The 19,943-nt window shown below is 32.3% G+C and overlaps 1 protein-coding gene across 1 annotated transcript in view; it reads right to left on the bottom strand.

The window, feature by feature from the left end:
- CCDC88A (coiled-coil domain containing 88A) overlaps nt 1-19,943 on the bottom strand; it is a 141,952-nt gene that overhangs the window by 39,309 nt on the left and 82,700 nt on the right. Inside the window, exons 13-18 of the mRNA XM_073213021.1 lie at nt 17,248-17,432; nt 14,002-14,139; nt 11,740-12,810; nt 10,304-10,431; nt 7,247-7,385; nt 3,983-4,147 (exon numbers count right to left, since the gene is read on the bottom strand). Coding sequence (XP_073069122.1) covers nt 3,983-4,147; nt 7,247-7,385; nt 10,304-10,431; nt 11,740-12,810; nt 14,002-14,139; nt 17,248-17,432 — 1,826 coding nt within the window. The remainder of the gene's footprint in view (nt 1-3,982; nt 4,148-7,246; nt 7,386-10,303; nt 10,432-11,739; nt 12,811-14,001; nt 14,140-17,247; nt 17,433-19,943) is intronic.

Raw genomic sequence — 19,943 nt, 5'->3', positions numbered from 1 at the left:
GAAGATGTGGTACATATACACACACAATGGAATACTACTCAGCCATAAGAAGAGGAAAAATCCTACCATTTGCAGCAACATGGATGGAGCTGGAGAGTATTATGCTCAGTGAAATAAGCCAAGCGGAGAAAGAGAAATACCAAATGATTTCACTCATCTGAGGAGTATAAGAACAAAGGAAAAACTGAAGGAACAAAACAGCAGCGGAATTACAGAACCCAAAAATGGACTAACAGGTACCAAAGGGAAAGGAACTGGGGAGGATGGGTGGGCAGGGGGGGATAAAGGGGGTAAGAAGAAGGGGGTTATTAAGATTAGCATGCATGGGGGGGAGGGAGAAAGGGGAGGGTGGGCTGTACAACACAGAGAGGACAAGTAGTGATTCCAGATTTTGCTATGCTGATGGACAGTGACCGTAAGGTGGTTTTTAGGGGGGACCTGATATAGGGGAGAGCATAGTAAACATAGTATTCTTCCTGTAAGTGTAGATTAAAGATTAAAAAAAAAAAGAAAGAAAGAAATAAAGAAAAGGGGGATTACTCCTTAATAGGATAAAACAATTGGTAAATCAAAGATTAACGCATGCTTTAAATATCCTTAATGTTGATCACTTAAAGGGTGTCAGATGATCAGCTATGGAGGTACTCTTTTCTGATAATATTCCTTTCTCTGAATTAAAAAAAAAAAAAAAAGGAGTTCCTGTGTGCTGACCTCCAGTGCGTTCTACACAGTGGTATAGAGGGCATGTCAAAGTGTGGGCAAAGGGTCTGTTTGTTTCTATGCAGAAGATCATGGCCTAGCTTGGCTACCCAGAAAATGAACTAAGATACGATATGAGGAGGAGCTTCCGGCATCAGCACTCTCTGGAGGACTCGTGCTGGGGGTTGATCATCAAAAAGCCTCCACAGGGATCCGGACGATGCTGTGGTTGTGGCTGCGTCCACCCCACCGTTTCCTGGACTTGCCATTGGAATGAGGAGGGAGATGTCTAGGCTGGCATGTGCATACAGTGAGACAACGAATTTGACCGGATCTGTACTGTTGGAACTCAACCAGGAGTTGGGAGGGGTGCAAGGTGTAGCGCTCCAAAATCTTACGACTATTGACTATCTACGATTAAAAGAACATATGGGATGTGAACAGATCCCAGAAATGGGTTCCTTTAATTTGTCTGATTTCTCTCAGACTGTTCAAGTACAGTTGGACAATATCCATCATATCATAGACTAATTTTCACAAATGCCTAGGGTGCCTAAATGGTTTTCTTGGCTTCACTGGAGATGGATGGTAATTATAGATTTGCTTTGTTTATGTCACCGTATTCCTATTATGTTAATATGTGTGCACAAGTTAGTTAGTAGTTTAAAACCTATACATACTTAAGGTACTCTACAAGAAGATATGTCAAAGAAATAATCAATCCTCTCATGTTTTCTTCCATATGCTACCTCTATAGCTTTTCTTCTTCCTCCCTAATTACAACGCTTAAATAGAATTCGTGCCTCATATCGAATTTACCGAGTTTCCTAATTCCTCCAGGTGGTAAAGATACCTCGAGACAAGTGCTGGGCATAGAAGCCACAGGGCATAAATCTGCAAAGAAGAAAAAGCTAACCTTTTCAAACAGGATGGCTTCTCTCTCACTTACCAACTTTACATTTCCCTGTATGACCCCGGAAGATGACTGGTTAGCCAGAGACGGGTAAGATTCCTCAAGGGAGGAACAACCTAAGACAGGCACAGTCGCAGAGGGGCCATCAGGTGAGAAATTGGGGAACAACAGTGGTGAAGCTTAGAACCTCACCGCCCCCTGTGCTGAGAGAAACCTTCTGCATCCATGGATGTTTTATTGCCCTTGTCTAGCTCGGTTTAGCACATAGTCTACAGGCACACACCTGATCATCTACAATTGCTCTCTTACAACACTAAACTATGTTTTCTACCTTTATCTTGCATCTACCTACCACTTCAGCAGTTTATTAAAAATAAAAATAATAATAATAATAAAGGGAGAAATGTGGGATCCACATATAAATCAAGTATAAAAATCAAATGAATATTCATATTTGACCTGATTGTTTATAGTTCATAATGTGTGATCAGAACTGAAAGTTTCTGCGATGACTGCCCTTGTACTGTTCACCATGTAAGAACTTATTCACTATGTAAGAATTCGTTCACTTTGTAAGAACTTGTTCGTTATGCCTCAGAAGATTGGAGACTGACGAGAACTAGGCTTGAGATGGATTAATGATTGTGCATTGAGCATTGACCCCCCTATACAGAATTTTATTGGTGTTAACAACCATTTGATCAATAAATATGAGAGATGCCCTCTCAAAAAAAAAAAAATCACAAGCATTTTTCTGGATAATTGTTTACAATGATTACTCTTCAATTAGATAGTAGGAATCTATAGTGTAGAAGATAAGGTAATTTTTGGCTTTATGGCTTAAAGTTTTCAATTAATTTTAAATTAAAAAACAGTAACAATCAAACTATTTTACTTGTCAGCATGTCATTTCCTTAAGCTCATACTTTGAAGGATAAAATGTTTGGTGAATTCATTTTCTTACTGTTTACTGTCAAATATTTATTCAACTCATCCAGTGAGTATTTATTGTGTCTACTATCTACTAGTCATTATTCTACATACTGACGGCACAGTGGTATAAAAGATAGACAAGCCGTTTTCAAGGAGCTTCTTTTTAGTACATAAACAAGTAAAGGAATAAAAAACGTAATTTCATTAGTGAAAAGTGCTATGGAGAAACCAAATAAGGCAGTGGTGTGATAGTGAATGATTAGGTTGGGGATAGCTTCTTTATAGGGGGAAGGGATCAGGGAAGACCTCTTGCAAGAGATAGGTCGTGTGAAACCTAAGTGCTGAGGGACATTTGTAGAGCATAACAATGAAGCAAAACTGAAGGAACAAAACAGCAAAAAACTCACAGACTCCAAGAAGGGACTAGCAGTTACCAAAAGGGACTAGCAGTTACCAAAAGGTGAGGGAGGGTGGGTGGGGAGGGAGGAGAAGGGAATTGAGGGGTATTATAATTGGCACACATGGTGTGGGGGCGGTCATGGGGAAGACAGTGTAGCACAGAGAAGACAAGTAGTGACTCTGTGGCATTTTACTAGGCTACAGCGACTGCAATGGAGTGTGGGGGGGACTTGATAATATGGGTGAATGTAATAAACCATAATGTTTTTCATGTGAAACCTTCATAAGAGTGTATATCAATGATACCTTAATAAAAACCAAAACACAATAAAGCCTAAAATAAAATAAATAAATGCTGAGGGAAGCAAGCTATGTGTTCCAGGTAAGGGAAGCAAACAGAAAGCCTCTGAGATAGGAAAAAACAGAAAAGGAGAATGTAACTAGAATTAATTTACATACTATGTGCCAGGCATTGTGTTTTCCAGATATGAACATATAGTATTATCCCCAGATTAATGGACACCAGTATGGGATATAGTCAAAGATACAGGGAGGGCAATGCCAGGAAGGATATTATAGGACTCAGTAAAGAATCTGGATTTTATTCTAATTGAAATAGGAAACTATTGAATATTTTAAGTAGGAAAGTGACATGACCTGGATTATGTTTTAAGAAATAATTATAGCTACTGCATTGAACATGCGTTAGATTGGGCCAGGAATGGAAGGGGGTGGCCAGTTAGGAGGATATTCTAATAGTCCAGATGAGAGATGATGGTACCCTAGAATACAGTGGTAGCAGCAGAGACAGAAGTAGAGATGGGTTTAGGTTATATTTTCATGATAGAGTTGACAATTTTTATGACAATAATGGAAAAAAGTAAATTATTAGTTCTTCAGTCATCTTTTATTTTATAAAATAAATCAAAGTATAAAATTAACAAAGATACAAAGCCAGATTAATTTTTTGAGTTAAATAACCAATGGCCCTTTACTTCTGAAAAACCTTACTCCTATGAAAAACTGTAAAATACTTACATTTCTTTCTACTTCAATTACTCGACTTTGGACTTTGAGAAGCTCTCTAGTTGTTTCTTGATTTTCTCGTTCCCATTTGTTATCTTCACCAGAAGTTGGAGGAGAGGTCTGTACCATCCTTTCCTCATCTTGTCTCTGTTTGAGAGCTTCGTAATTCTTTTTCACCTAAAATTTTATTTAAAATATTTTAATTTTTAATGGGAAATTTTAACAGGGTGAAAATAAAATCAACAAAGTTATATTTCTCAAAGTTAATTTAACTCTGCAATGGTCTAGTGAATGTGAGATACACTTTATATAAAAATGTGATAAGTAATATGTACAATTATCATAATCACCATTAATGCTTTGTAAAATATAAATCATTTTCTCCTAGAAATATTAAATATTCTCTGCTTATGTGCCATAGTCCAATTTTTATAAATTTCAGATCTTATTGTTTATGATGAAAATACCACTGAAGAATAGATTAACTGGATGTAGACATGTTGCTGAATACTAACAATCGTTTTTAGAACTATATAGCTGATTAGAGATTTCAGAGATCCCCATGTAAAGAACAAATGAAGACGACTCATATAAGAATTCTCCTTAAGAAGATATCTAAAGTAGAGGAGGTATCTATATATGTATAACCTTTTAAGAATGACATGTTGCCAGACTATCTATGTAAATAAATAAATTAATAACTTCTTTATATGGATTCTGATCCACATAAAATTACCATAATTTATTTTATAAAGGGTGAGCAATACAAGGATATATCTTATCTACATTTTTCTGGTGTGATCACAACTAAATCCTACTTTAAGAAAGACAACTCAAAACTAACAACTTGGTCATCTAACTATCAAAACTGCTAATTAATGTGATAGCTCACTTCAATTTAAATTATTATACTTATCTTGAATCACTAAGAGATGTCTTTCATAAATTTCGAAATTAACCTCAAATTTTATGTTTAGGTAAGGATAGAAATATTTAAGATAATCCAACATCTAATGCAAACCTTAAGTTTATGACTCAATAATAAATTTTGCTACTATGGAGTTAGCATATAATGATAAGAGACTAAAGAAAAAAGATGTCAAGATAGAATGTAATTTAGAACTTGGCAAGTGACCTAATAGGTGTCTGGGATCCTGATTTTCTAGTTCTTCTTTCTTTTCTTTCTTTCTTTTTTTTAACTTTTAACATCATAATAACATAGATGGGTAACTTCATTTCCAGTCTCTTTGCTTTAATTTTCCACACCGTCTTTTTTCTAGCCTTATAAAGGCTATAGATACATGCCATTATTAAGGGGAACCGAGAACAAAATTCAAAGCTTCTCATTTTTGCCCAGCGTTTTTATAACTAAGTTTTTACCTTATATATAATTGATCAGAATCTTTAATTTATGTTCACATAAAAAATGACATTTTTCCATCAAGATTCCTTAGAGGCAGCACATAGGTGGGTCTTGCCTTTTTAGCTAATCTGTTAATCTGTTAAAGCCTTTTAACTAGGGTTTTTAGACCTTTTATATTTAATGTGATTATTGATATGGTCTGGTTTAATACTTCAATCTTGCTCTTTGTTTTCTATTTGTCCAATCTGTATTTGTTCCCCCTTTTTTCTTTTTCTGCCTTCTTTTGGATTTTTTTTATAATTCAGGTTTATTTCCTTCACTGGCATATTAGCTATATCTCTTTGTCATGCTATTTTAGTGGTTATTTTGGGCTTTATACTCATATTTAACTTTCACAGTCTATATTCAAGTGATATACCTCTTCACGTATAGTATTAAAAGTTAAAACAGTGTAATTCCAGTTGAATACCTATTTAGGGCAGAAAGCTAGTCCAATAATAGTTATGTCAAAATGGTTAGAAGTGGAAGATTGAGATGGAATTTTAAATATCTCCGTGTTAGATTTGAAATACACTTATACCAAATCATACCCCAAACCACTTATTTTCTGGCTGAGTAGCTTCATGAAATTGACTTTAGTTGTAAGCTTTTTACCCTATTAAATGATAATGTTTAATAGGATAAATAAAAAGTTCAGGAAGTAAAGCAGATTAATTATTTTTCAGTTAACTAAGCAAAGTCCTAGAATTTCTTCTGTTAACAATGTATGTTCTACGGTAATGTCTAAAACAAATACCAGCAATGGTAGTATGGGCAAATGGGGAACAAAATATTTTTCTCTTTCTGCATGAGAAATTCATCTTTGGGTAACTGTTTCTCTGCAAACCTGATAAAACTGAAATGTTCTATGTTACCAGACAAGATGGCTTTTGAGAAAAATGACCCCTGACTGGTAAACTGTATTTGGACTAAGAGAACTATGAATACATAATATGAAGTGGTAACTTTGACGGTTTCTGTGTATAGCAACTCTTAAAATTGGTATATCCACTGTGGAGATCCTAAATCAATGATGACTGCTGTAGAATATGAAATCTCAAAACCAGAGCAACCCCTGAACACACCCAATGTGAATCTGATATTCTTACACCTAAACTGTCATCTGGTGGGAAAATGACTCTCAGATGACTATATGAAGAGGGACACCTGACAGTGCCCTGCTATCTACTTGTATTTCCTATCGTTGTGAATCAAATGGTTTTAAATGTCAGTCTGAATGTTTAGTTGACTACAAAAGCACTACAGAGATGGTAATAATTCTACCAATCTATCATATATAACCCTATGGAGTGGGCAAGCCCCTTCATTTTCAAATTATTCATGTAGAGGAACTAGGCAGTTGCCCCTGCCTTGCTTACTTTACCTCATAATTCCAAAATATCATAAGAAAGCAGATCTAGGAAAGACCTCAAGGATGCCTTTAAGAGATCAGGTGCTTTCTTATATCACAGATAATTGTTTCCCTCTCCTCCTCACACCCATATCTCTGCCTATCAAATTTGATCTGGATTCTCAATAGAAAAATTGTCAGAATGAAGTATCAGTACCATACTGATAGCTTTTCCCCACAAAATAAATGACTGCCTCTTCACCATCTACTCCTACAATTCTGGTATGTACCTAATTGCATGGGGGACATACACACATGAAATAGGGTTGAATAAATTATAGCATATAAGTAAACAAAATAGTTTGTCATAAACAATGTAACAAAGATCTGTTTAAGAATATTCTAAAATTTGAGAAAGGAATACACAAAATACTAATGAATAATATTGCATTGTAACTTTCTACTTTACACTTCTCCATCCAAATATTTGACAATTAGAATTTTTTACAAGGAAATCACATACTGTTTTAAGTTCTTGGCGCAACTGCTGGTTATAATTTGTGGATTCTTCTAATTGAGCTTCTAAAGCAGCAATTTTTTCTTCTTTTATTTCAAGGGACTTCTTTAGAGTGGATTCTAGTTTTGATTCCAGAAGTTTGTACCTATTATCCAAGTATAAAAATAATAACAGTTCATCATTGGAAATCAAAAAATTATTTTTAAAGGTAATTTTTGACCATGGATACAGATACCATAAATATGTCTAGAGGGAAATTAAATTATCCTCCTCTTACTGATTCACTCCCTCTTTTAAAATTATTCTTAGTCATGAACAAACAGAATCACTGAGTAGACAAAGCTCCCGACTATACTCTAGTTTGTCAAAAGCAAAAATTAATGTTCAAAAAAAGCATTTTGAAGCTCTAAGTCTCAAAATATTGTTTAGTTTTACTAGAATCTACAGAAAGAAGAAATGGATGGGTGTATTATACATCACTTGTTTATGATATTAATGTATAAAGTATTTATAGAAGGACATACAATAGCTAACACTTAAAACTTCATTGGTTTTTAGGGTATAGAGTAATTGCAGGATATTTAAAAAGGGAAATAATACACTTAAGACACAGGATTGCTGATGACAGAGTGGGAAGAGGCAGATAGATATGAATGTCAATATTGTGCTTATCTTTTTGACTGGTAGGTTTATGCATTTTATTCTTAATTTTTTTTACAATAAGGATGATGCATGAATACAATTTGAAAATGAATCATAAACTAGGGATTATTATTAATCTGTTTCTTATACCTGAGAACCCCAATGACTAATCCAAATAAAAACTATCCTAAAAGAATATGTATGAGAAATTTTTATCACATTCTTTTACTGTAATTAATGTGTATGTATGTATTTTCTGCTCAAACAGATTTTAAGCTCATTGAGAATAGAGAACAAATCTCCCTCATTTTGGTATTGCTTTGAGTAACCAAACATTTTTAAAGCATTTAATGTGTCTGACTGGAAGTTGATTTATAATGCCTCAGTTGCTTCTGTACCATTCAGATAGAGATGTCCAGTAAACAGCAAATAATATGGGTACAGGGGAGATGAATGGAAATGCTCAGCATATAGAATGAATAGATAATAGGCCTGAGAACATACCAAAGAAAATACACAGGGAGAGTTGTTCAAAGAGAAAGACAAGAATAATCTCATAGCACTCTGTAATTCTACAACTTATATTGTTGCATTCATCTATTTAGATATTCAGTTCCAGAGCTAGACTATATATTCCTTGATGACAAGGATAAATATCTTAATAGCAATTGTATCTTCAAAGAAAAGTCAGAAGGAATGACAACAATTTGAAGATGAGAAGGTTAGACTAACAAAGGAATTAAGGACACCATCTGAGACTAAAGGTACAGACAGATGCAGGTATATATAAATTCCAAGATGGAGTGGATGGAATGTTAAAGGAATTTATGTCTGTTCTTTGTGACATTAAGGCTAATTTACTGGCTGAGAAAGAAGCTGGCTTAGTGGCTTAAGATGTTTCTTTTCTTGATCCCCCAAAGTCAATCATAGTTATTAACTGCTCTCAAGTTCATATCCAAAAGTTTTCATTGAATATATACTCTTATCTCCATGGCTAATGCTTCCATTATATAAATAATGTGGATTAATTAATGTATCACATCTTCCCTAGAATATTACAATAGCTTCCTAACTGGTCTCTGTGTCTCCAAATTTGTCCCTTTTCTAATCCATCTTTCATATTACTCTGAGAATTGCTCAACATATCTTTGTACAGTATTTGAATGAATGCCTTTACCCACTGTTTCTACCTTGCAAATTTCTATCATTCTTCAGAGTTCAGCTGAAGCATTATCATTTCTTTGATGCTTGATGATTAGAAGATAATAACTCAATTAACACTGAGTAATTATAAGAATGAAGGTTTGGGAAGAGGGGCCAAACAGTATGGAGGGCCCACTATAGCTGGATTCACAAATTTATAACAGGGCCAGTTAGGATAGCTACATAGTTTACCTTTGTCTTTTTTTTCCTGTACTTTTTAAATGTCTTACATATAGCAGGTAATAAATCTGTTTGAATAAAGAAATGATGTATATTCAGTATCTATATTAAAAGATAGTCAGGCAAATTGGCCCTTAACTATCTGTACTCAAATAAAAAATACTTACTCATGAAATATCTATATAATTAATTCAGGCTGCTTGAATTGATTGCTAGTATAAGTGCCTCAAATTACTTCTATTTGTTATCATAGAACTAACCTTAACAAATATCAATATCTATTAACTTTGAATATTTTCAAAATGACATAAACAAATACCATGTAATCAATTAGCTTTTCCTATATATGCATTTATTTAATACAGAATAAAATACTCACTAGAACTAATGATGGGTAGATAATATACAAATTATGTAATCATAAAAATCCCAATGAACAAAAATCTAGTTTACCTAAAACAATATTCTTAATAATACAAACTTCTAGCTGTAATCAAAGGCCAAGAGATGTTCAATAGTAGACTCTTTGAAATTCCAATTAACTGTTTGATAGACTGTAATTACAATGGGAGAATAGAAATTTTCTGTAAGCCTGCATTGATCATTCTTAAAATTATAGGGCACATAAGATAAAATGTTACCTGTTCATTAAGCCTTAGTTTTTCATGTTATTTTTATATCTTAGCTGCTTCTCAATATATTTTCTTTTCCTTTATTTCTCTTTATGTGCATTTGTTGTTAACGTCTCATTCTACTTCACAAGCAATTACAGCCTCTAGTATTCTGCTACCTGGGTAGCACCCTGTTCTCCTATTATAGCAATGTATATATATAATAACATTTCAGCAATTTTTCCTTTATCAATATTAGATTGTCTTTATCTGATTTTTTACTTTTTTTCTCATCGAAATTTCTTAAATGGGAGAAAGGAATCAGAAATAGGGTGATATACATAAATGTATGCTGTAGCTCATACAGGAAAGAATCAATGTTTCAGAAAAAAACTTCAACTGTTTGCCAAATAGACATAATACTCACCTGTCATCAGTACTTTGCTCATCATGTAAGAGTCTCTCTTTATTTAACCCTATTTTCTCAAGCTCATGAGTTAATTTTTCAAGATCATTATTCATTTGTTGATTCTTCAATTTTTCATTCACCAAATCCTTATTTTAAAAGGAAAGAAACTCATTTAAGTGTCATGAACATAGACATCTAAGAAATTCAGCCAAGATTCTAACTGCTACCATCCAGGAATACATATATTTCAAACCAAAACAGACAGAAATGTTGTTGTTGAACTTTTCCTTTATCATTAAAAAGCAGTTAAGCAACAAATAAAAACTAATTTAAACAGCATTGTTTTTTTTTTTTGCTAATACTTCTTTTTAACTTTATAGTGTTCAAACTAAAAGGTGAAATTCTTTACTTGTGAATACATACCTTAGGTTTGAGAACTCAGGGAAAAAGTACACACATCCATTCACTTTTTAATAATGAGCTAGAACTTTAGTGCGTATTTCTTCTTATGAATGTATGTTGGATACAACACTCACTCCCACCCCAAAAACCTCTGTCCCAATGGAAAAAGCTTAAGATATTCATCTGAAGAACTAGGGGGCATTCTTAGAAGTTCAGGCATAAGAACCTGATGTCTATGTCTATTATACTGTAGAACACAGAATAAAACAAAAGGCTAATAGTGGTCCCTCTCAATGCCTCTTCAATAGAAATGAAGACTTCCCAATATGATTTTCTGCCAGAGTGCTTAAGGAACTTAAAGGATTATCATATATATAGTATAGAATAGGGAAAGCAAAAAGGAGCCAAGCATGCTATCTTCCAATACACACCAACCATTTTTCATAGGACCTATTACCAATCTACCCTTATAAATCTCAAAATTCTTTTCAACACATAGATCTAAGCAACTGCCAATTGTTCAGTGTTGATTTTTAAGTTCAACCTCATCTGCATTCTCTAGCTTAGAGGTCAAAATTCATAAGACTTTGGAATTTTTAAGGTCTGGGTTTGAATCCAGCAATCTGATTCTGCCATTTATTAGCTGTGATCCTGAACCTCAGTTTTCTAATCTAATGAAGAGAATAACTATAAAGAACTGGTCATAAAAATTACATAAATATACAGAAATACAACTAATGAAGTCCTTAGCCCAGTACTTGGTACTTAGTTAACATTCAATAAATAGTAGCTACCATTCTTCCTATTTTAGCATTCAGTATTAGTCTTGATCAAATATTTTAATGTTATTGAAACAAGTATAAAATTATAATGTAATGTCAGATATCACATGGAAGCCTTATTACCACTTCTTTAAAAAAAACAATTCACACTTACTTCTTAGTTTAAGAAAAGAAGGAACTTGTAAACTATAGTTTTAATTCCAAATTTGAAAAAGGCTTGAGTTAAAAATACATAAAATATTTGTCTTAAATCTAAGTAATTATATTTACCTCTCGTAATGTAACCAAAGTTTTTATTTCAATAGATGCTCTTTTCATGAGCTCCTTATTCTCTTTCTCTAATTCTTTCAGACGAATGCAAGATTCTTTATAAACACCAATCTCTTTGAAGAGGGTTTTGTTTTCTTTTTCCAAATTTCCAATTTTCACATTATTTTCTTCTAATGTAGTATCTTTTATTTCTGCTTGTTGTCGGAGTCTCTTATTTTCCTTCTCCAATTGTTTCTTATCTTTTTCTAGTTGAGAAGTCTCTTGCTCTAATGACTTATTTTCTTTTTCTAATTGTTCCAGTCTTTTGCTAGATATTTTTAACTCTTCTAGGTTTTTTTGCAATGTTTGATTTTCCATCTCTAAGTCTTGAAGTTCATTCTCTAATTGCTGAATTTTCTTATTGCTGTTTTCTAGAGCTTTCTGTAGCCTTTGATTTTCTGTATCTAAACCCTGGTAGCTAACTTCCAAGCGTTCTGTTTTCTTGAAAGTTGCTTTCATGAGCTCTAAACCCTTCTTAAGTTGTTCTTTTTCACTTTCCAGTTCTTTATTTTCTAGTTGTAGCTGAGCCATTTTCATGCTTGCACACTTCAATGATTCCACATTCCTTCGCAATTCTAAGTTTTCCTCGTCAAGTTGGGAATTCTCTTTTTCTAGGGATTCTAACTGTAAAGTAAGGTTTTTAAAGCTATCTAGTGATTTTTTTAATTTCCTATTTTCTCTTTCTAGCTCTGAATTTTCTTGTTCCAAGGCCTCAATTTTTTCACAAGTAATTTTTAAATTGGTTATCTTTTTCTGTAACAATTCATTTTCTTTTTCAAGATGATGCAGCTCATTTTCAAGTTCCTCTGCTCGTTCTCCTTTTTCTTTGTAATGTTCCAATTCTTTTCTAATTTGTCTTTTTTCAAATTCAATCTTGCTTAGCTTGCTACTTGTTTCTTTGATAGATTCATGGAGAATTTTATTTTCTTTTTCAATATCTTTCACCCTTGCTTCAGCACTTATCTGGGAGCGCTGTCTTAAGGAAGACACATTTTGATTCAGATGTTCATTTTCCTGTTCCAATATTTTTATCTGATTTTTAAAAAGAAAGGAGAAAATTAAAACCTTAAATTAGCATAAATTAAATATTTTAAATTACATAGTTTTTCCATTCCAAAAACTAATGAAGAAATCAGAAAATGAATGTGTAGTAACATGTCTATCTTCCTTTTAATTCTGACAAATATTTACTGAGACACCATTGTATAAACACACGGCCAGGTCGGCCAGGTCATTAAAGCTCATGTCTTTCAGTTCATAATGTATTCAATATTACTCAAAATGACCTTTAGTTACATACAGTTACATTTTGAATTTCAAATATGAATACTGGTAAAATGAACACACATATTTACTTGTATTTCTTTGATAAGCTTTTAATTAAATAAATTTTGCAATGTATATATACAATGGGTCTTCAGTAAATATTTTGCTCTATTTTACGTGTATATATATATATATATATATGGGTGTGTATATATGTATGTGTGTATTCATTCCTCAAAAGAATTCTAATTTGTGAACATCAAAATAACAAAATCCCCTGGAACATCTGAACTAATCTATCCAATTTATATCATGGCCTAATGTAATGGTTCTCAAAATTCAGTGTGTTAAACAATCCCTTAAGAACTTACAGAAGTACAGATTCATGGTTGGCTATAGAATTTTTGTTCTGTAGCTCTATGGAAATCTGTATTTTTATAGGTGGCCTGAGGATATACCTATATAATATAAAACAAATCATTTTACTTCTAAAAAATGAATAGAAATTTTACAATAGGAAGTCATTCAATCTCTCTAGTTTCCTCAAGCATAAAATGAGAATGACCAATCAATACTTGAAAGCAAATGTGAAAGTACCCAGAATGGTTGCTGCCACCACTTCTCCCTCTTCAGTGAGGGTAGAGTACAGGGATGTTTCCCTCCACCTCTACTCAGGGACTTCAGAATCTGTAGCCCTCTTCCACAGATACTTTAAAGCACAGGTATGGCAAAATTTTATACCAGAAGATTATTAAGCATAATGGCAATTTAAAAAATTTTAAGCTTTCCCTTCAACTTTCCTAAAATATGAGAGAAAATTATGTAAAACCATAGTTATTTGAAAATCTAAAAAATTCTAAAATATTTCCCTTTAATGTTCTATGACATTTTGTTTGCATAAATTTAAAAATAACTTCAATAAATGTTAAATATATTGCTAAAAGGAAATTTATGAACCTCTCTCTCTGAATTTTCTCTAAGTGTTTCAATTGTTTTTTCAAGTTGAGTTTTCTCCTTCATTAGATCCTTGCTTAAATTCTGACAATTCTGAAGACTTTGCTTTTCTTGAATAATCTCATTTTCAAGAATTTCAACCTGGAGAAAATTAAATCAGAAAACAATATATTAGTAAATATTTCACAATGGTGGAAATATGTCAAAACAAAAGATAAGCATTGAATAAAGAATATAGTTTTAATACTCAGAGAGTGAAATTTTATGAATTTAGTAGAGAAATTCAAGCAATTTTCCATGTTAATTTTAGCAACTACATGAAATATGCAGACATGACTATCTTTCTTATCTTCTGCATCTTTGAGAGCAAATATCTACTTCTAAACACAAAGACAAACCCAACTGAATATATGAAAATTATATGCTATATGAGGAGTATACAAATCTTATTGAAAGATTCTCTTGGTGGATTTGTAAAGTAAAATTTTAGTTACAGTCAAGGAATTTCAGTGAATAAGAAGGAAGAGACTATAAAAAGCATGAAGGAAAGAAAGATGAGAATTAGCAGCATAAGTTTAATGAGGAAACAGGGGACTTGGTTTAAAATAAAAAGGAAAGAGGGAGAAAAAAGGAGAATTAATTCTAGAGAAAAAGTGCTAAACAAAACTCCAGCAAATTTTTATACTCTAGTTTTATTTTCAATTACACATTTTAAAGGTGTAATAAAGTATGTGATTAATAAATGTGAAATAGTAGATTCAAGTTCAAAATGTACCAAACCACTGATTTTTCTATTATTTTGTAACATATTAAACCCAGATAAAAAATAAAAATAAAAGAATATTTAGTTATATAAGAATAGTTCAAATTTATATATTACTAAACTAGTTCAGAATTCTAAGAATTTTGATCATTTTATGTAAAGGAAGTTTAATTTTTCTACTTTAACCTTAACATCAATGGAAGATAATCTCACATGGAAAAAAGTCTTCCCATAATATCTCAAAAGCATCAAGCTGCAAATCTTATCCAGGAACTCAAGTCAACATTAATTTCCATGTTCAGGAAGCTTTTAGCTATTAATAACTAATGGTTCTACCTTTACAGATTGAAATATATGGATAACAGATATTCAATTACACTCATTTTACGTCAGTGAAATTCAAGTGAAACATTCAGTTTACAAGACATCTTTCATGCAATGACTTAATCAGAAAGTGCTAGAATCACTAAGAATTTACAAATTAGACTGCAAAGCTAATTTCAAAATCAAATTATAATTTCCAGATCCAACTATAATGACAACCAAAATAAAACTTCCAAATACTACATGGCTACTCCTACACTTTAACACTATATTGGTTGTCAAATGCTTATTAATTGGTTAATGGATTAAAGATATAAAAATGTTTTAAATGAGTAAAAATTTTTTAAGAAAATCAAGGAGTCTTTTCACATTACCTAAGGCAGTGGTTCTCATGAGCATCACCTAAGAATTTCCCATTAATAAGAACTCTTAGCCCTTACCCCAGACCTACCAAATCAGAAACTCTGGGTAGGGGGCTCAGCAATCTGTTTGAACAAGTCTTTAAAATGATCCAGATGAATCTATAGTTCAAAACCACTATTGTAAGGGTTAGGGAGATTTTCATAATCAAGTCTAGAAACCAAGAATCTATCAAAGGAAAAACTAGACATGGTTGACTACATATAGAAATAAAAACCAATTCATAAAGACATACGTGTAAGAGTATTGCAATACTGTTCCCAGTGATCAAGAACTGGAAACCAAAGTGAAAGCGCATTTGGGGGAAAAATGTGATGACAGGTACTCCTGATAAAAACATCATGTGTGTTCCTATGACATGATTCTATTTATATATAATGTGTGTGTATGTGTATATACAGAAAGATGCAAAAATAAGTTACTTGGATCTATCACACAATTGGAATATTTCTGATTCAACCAAGCCTAATTAAAATTCAGGTTTTGTAATGTCTAAATTGTGGTCTCTAAACCATTTCCCACTCAAAGGAACAAGGGCTTTTTGGAGAAATGACTGTTTACAGGTCTCAGGCCAGAAATACTTAAGAGGAGCCTAGAACATTTTGTCATGACAGAAAGCAAGGTAGCTTACAAGGAGTGCTAAGGTCATGTCCTAAGGATTAAGGAACCATTTTAAAGAGTTATGACAGTAAGAAACGTAAATGCAGTGGACTGAAACACTTCAAATATTTTAAATCCATGAGTTCATAATGACAGTAAAACAAACAAACTCATTCATTATCTCAGGATATGAGAGAACCAATTCCTTACTTGGAAACTTGTAAATAAAGGGAAAGAATCAAACATTCATCCTGCTTTTTCCATAGAGCTATTCCTCAGAGTAACCAACGATTGATTTTTGTTTAAACCAATAATTTTTAAGAGAAAGTTTTTCTTTATAGAAATAACCTAGCTACCAAATTAAGAACAATATCAAAATTTTGCAACTTTGATTAACGGATCCAAGCATATGATTTCCATGACAACTAACATCACAAAGAGAGACAATCAATCAATGTGCCTCTTGATTGAAATATACTCTTTGTGAATATTCTTACTAAAAACTCAGTTTGAACCTGATTATGCCTACAGATAAAATAAGAAATATAGGAGACAAAAAAACTTGCTAAGTGACACAAAAAGAATGCAAGGGAGCAAAACCTAGGTGGGGGATAGTTAGACGAAAATCCTGGTTTCTTCAAGAGAAAACTTGCTAGGAAAAAAGAATAAATCTATACACTAAAAAAAGACTTAAGAGACAAATTGATTGAACATAGTCATCTTACTTGGATTTAGATTCCAACAAAATGTTAAAAAAGTCATAACAGATTTGGAGAAACTGAAATACTGACCAAAACCCATTAATTTTTTAAGTGTGTAATGTCACTGTTCTTGTGTTTTGAAAAAATTCCTTACTTTTTAGCAATATATACTGAGATATTTATTGGGGAAATTATACCAAGTCTAGGACTTATTTCAAAATCATCAAGTGGTTGTAGGGAGAGTAGACAGAAGTAAGAAATAGTTGTTGAAGCTGAATAATAAATATAGGAGTTCATTACTTCACATTTATGTGTCTGAAAATTTTCATAGTAAGTTAAAAAAATGAGAGTACATTAAAAACTGGAAAATACTCTACGACAGTACTATTAATCGATACTTTTACATATTTTTTGACATATTAAAAATTAATTTGTATTTACCTTTTTATTTAATCTTTGATTTTCTTTCTCAACTTTCAGGATTTTGGAAATGTTACCTTTTGCAGAATCCATACTACTCCGAAGTTCTTCTACAGTTTTTGTCAAACTCTGGTTTTCCATTTCTAATTTCAATAACCTACTTGCTGTCAATTCATTCACCTCATGGCCCAAAGATTTTTGTGGTGCTAAAATATTGAAAAATATATTATTGGTAAATCTGTGTTTACTCTTTACTATTTGAATTGTTGAGTATACATGTACTATATCACCTGGTCCTGAACTTTATAAAATTTTCTACAGTGATACAAGATATACACAATAACAAATAACATATTAAAGACAGGTAAATCTTGAATTTTTAATGCATCCACAAGCATTCTAGTGGGGAAAAAAAGTACAAAATTTACACTGAAGAGACTAGAGTTTCAGCTCTCATTCCATGAGAAATCAACTACTTGACAATGTCCCAGCCACTTTAACTTCAATGAGTCTTAGGTTTCTTGTGCAAAATATAGTTATAGCCCTGTGTGCTCTCTCCTAGAGTCATTGTTTGATTCAAGTAAGAAGTATAAAACATATCCTAACCCCACACCTTCAAAAATTAAAGGATAGTTTGGGTTAAAATATCCTAATCTGATTCTGAAAAAGGAAAGACAGCATACACTGGTCATCCTGAAAAAGTCTTTCTCTAAATGAAGAATCCCTAGTAAACCTAAGTGTAAAGAGCAATATGTACTTTGCCAAAGAAAAAAAATCTAAACAGATTGAGCATTACATTTTTTAAATTAAGAAAACGCAGTTTCTAGTTCTGTAAATGATCCTCTTCAGTAAGCTAAAAGTTATTTTTAAGTAACCCTACAGCAGACTCATTTAATCTGTTAATTAATCAAAAATATTTACTTTGATGATATAAAAATATTAGGGTTTACAAATAAAATATGACACCTATAATTTATTTTAAAATCCTAGATTTCAGGAAAGGCAACAGAAGTATAGGAGGGCATTTCTAGGTCTGTCTACTTTTATGTATATTGACATTCTCCATCATAAAAAGTAAAGAAATATGAACACATAAAAATAACATCCCCACAAGCATACATTCTTTCCAAATTAGGTATGATAGAATATCCCTTAGATTTTAAGCAAAGAAAGCCTCAGTTCTTCTATCTAGCTTTTATTCTAGTCTGCATATTATTAATCTTTTAAAAGTTGATGTACTAGGGAGTCACTCACTTTTAAAATTCCATTAGTTGTCCAAGTCTTCTTTAGTAAAAGTCTAGCTCATGATTTGTAGTCAAGCATTTCAATTAACAAGATTAAGCTATTAATACAATATACCTTAGTAATACTTTTAATACAGTAACTGTGTTTGAAAGAAGTTTCAGGTCAGACACTGAAGAATTAAAAGGATGCTTACAACACATTTTTAACAACCTGGGGATCGGCCCATGTTATAATCCTAGGCGAAAAAGAACCTGAATTGTTTACACACTGATCTGATAATGTCTAAAATATCTATGCATGTGTAAAAAAATTCTTGAAGCAAATTTTGTGAAATGTAAAAGTGACTTAAGAAAGTATTAGTTTCTTTAATTTCTCACTTTGTATTTTTCTGCATTTTATATTTTTGCCAAGTTTTCTACAAAGAAAATCCCTTGTATAACTTAAAAAACCAACTACAACCCATTAAAATGGATTTGCAGGTCTATAACCCCAAGTATGGATGATGACGATGATATAATGATAATAATAATTATAAACATTCAAATGCTTACTATTTACCAAGCACTATTTTAGGGGCTTCAAAAGTATTAATAAATTCAATCTTCACAACAGCCCTGCAAGGTATTTACTGCTATTGTTCTCATTTAACAGATGAGAAAACTAATTTTAACTTTAGTATAGAAAACACTGAAGTCTGAATTGCTTTCCTTGTAACATTTTATAAAGAATACAGTAAAAAATGTTTCACAGGTATTTTAAGAAACACATCTCAGCAAGTTCACTGGCTAAATATTATCACTTACTACAAAGGGAATTCCTAGAATTTGGAATTGGGTTCTCAAGTATAAAATTAGGAAAAGCCTAATGGTAACAAATATGACAAATCATCTGTGAAAGTAATTACTCTGTTAGCACCAGACTATAAGCTTTCTCAGACCTTATATCTATGTCACCACTGTATCTTCAGCCTGCTATAATATTTTACACCTGGTAGAGGCTTTATTAAATATCTGCAAAAGGAAGGAAAGCAGGTGAAAGAATCTAATACTGATTAACTGAGGAATTATGGAACCAGTTTAATTCAAATAAATGTGACTTAGATATAATTTCAATAAACATAGCAGTACTAGCATTCTCAAAACTATAACCCAAATAAATATACGTATATGCTCAGCTTTAAGTAAGAGGACAAGTCAATATGGAGCCTATGAAAAAAGAGTCAAAAGTTAAAAATTTATCTAAGGGTCTTTCATCATCTCCAGGGTATAACTGGGCTGGACTGGTTGGTAGGCATAATCCTAAATTGCTGATTACATATATTGATGAAAATAGCCATTAAGATCCTTAACTTGCTTTTATAAATCTGGCTACATATTCTCCTAAGAATCTTTTCTCTGCATTTTGACTTTCTACTTAGGTTTGCCTCTAGTCAAAGAACAGGTTGACCAACTAACTATAACTTTTTTGTACTA

Source organism: Manis javanica, chromosome 1 (genome assembly GCF_040802235.1).
Source record: "Manis javanica isolate MJ-LG chromosome 1, MJ_LKY, whole genome shotgun sequence".
In the NCBI taxonomy this organism is placed as follows: Eukaryota; Metazoa; Chordata; class Mammalia; order Pholidota; family Manidae; genus Manis; species Manis javanica.
This window is presented reverse-complemented; position numbering and strand designations above follow the sequence as displayed.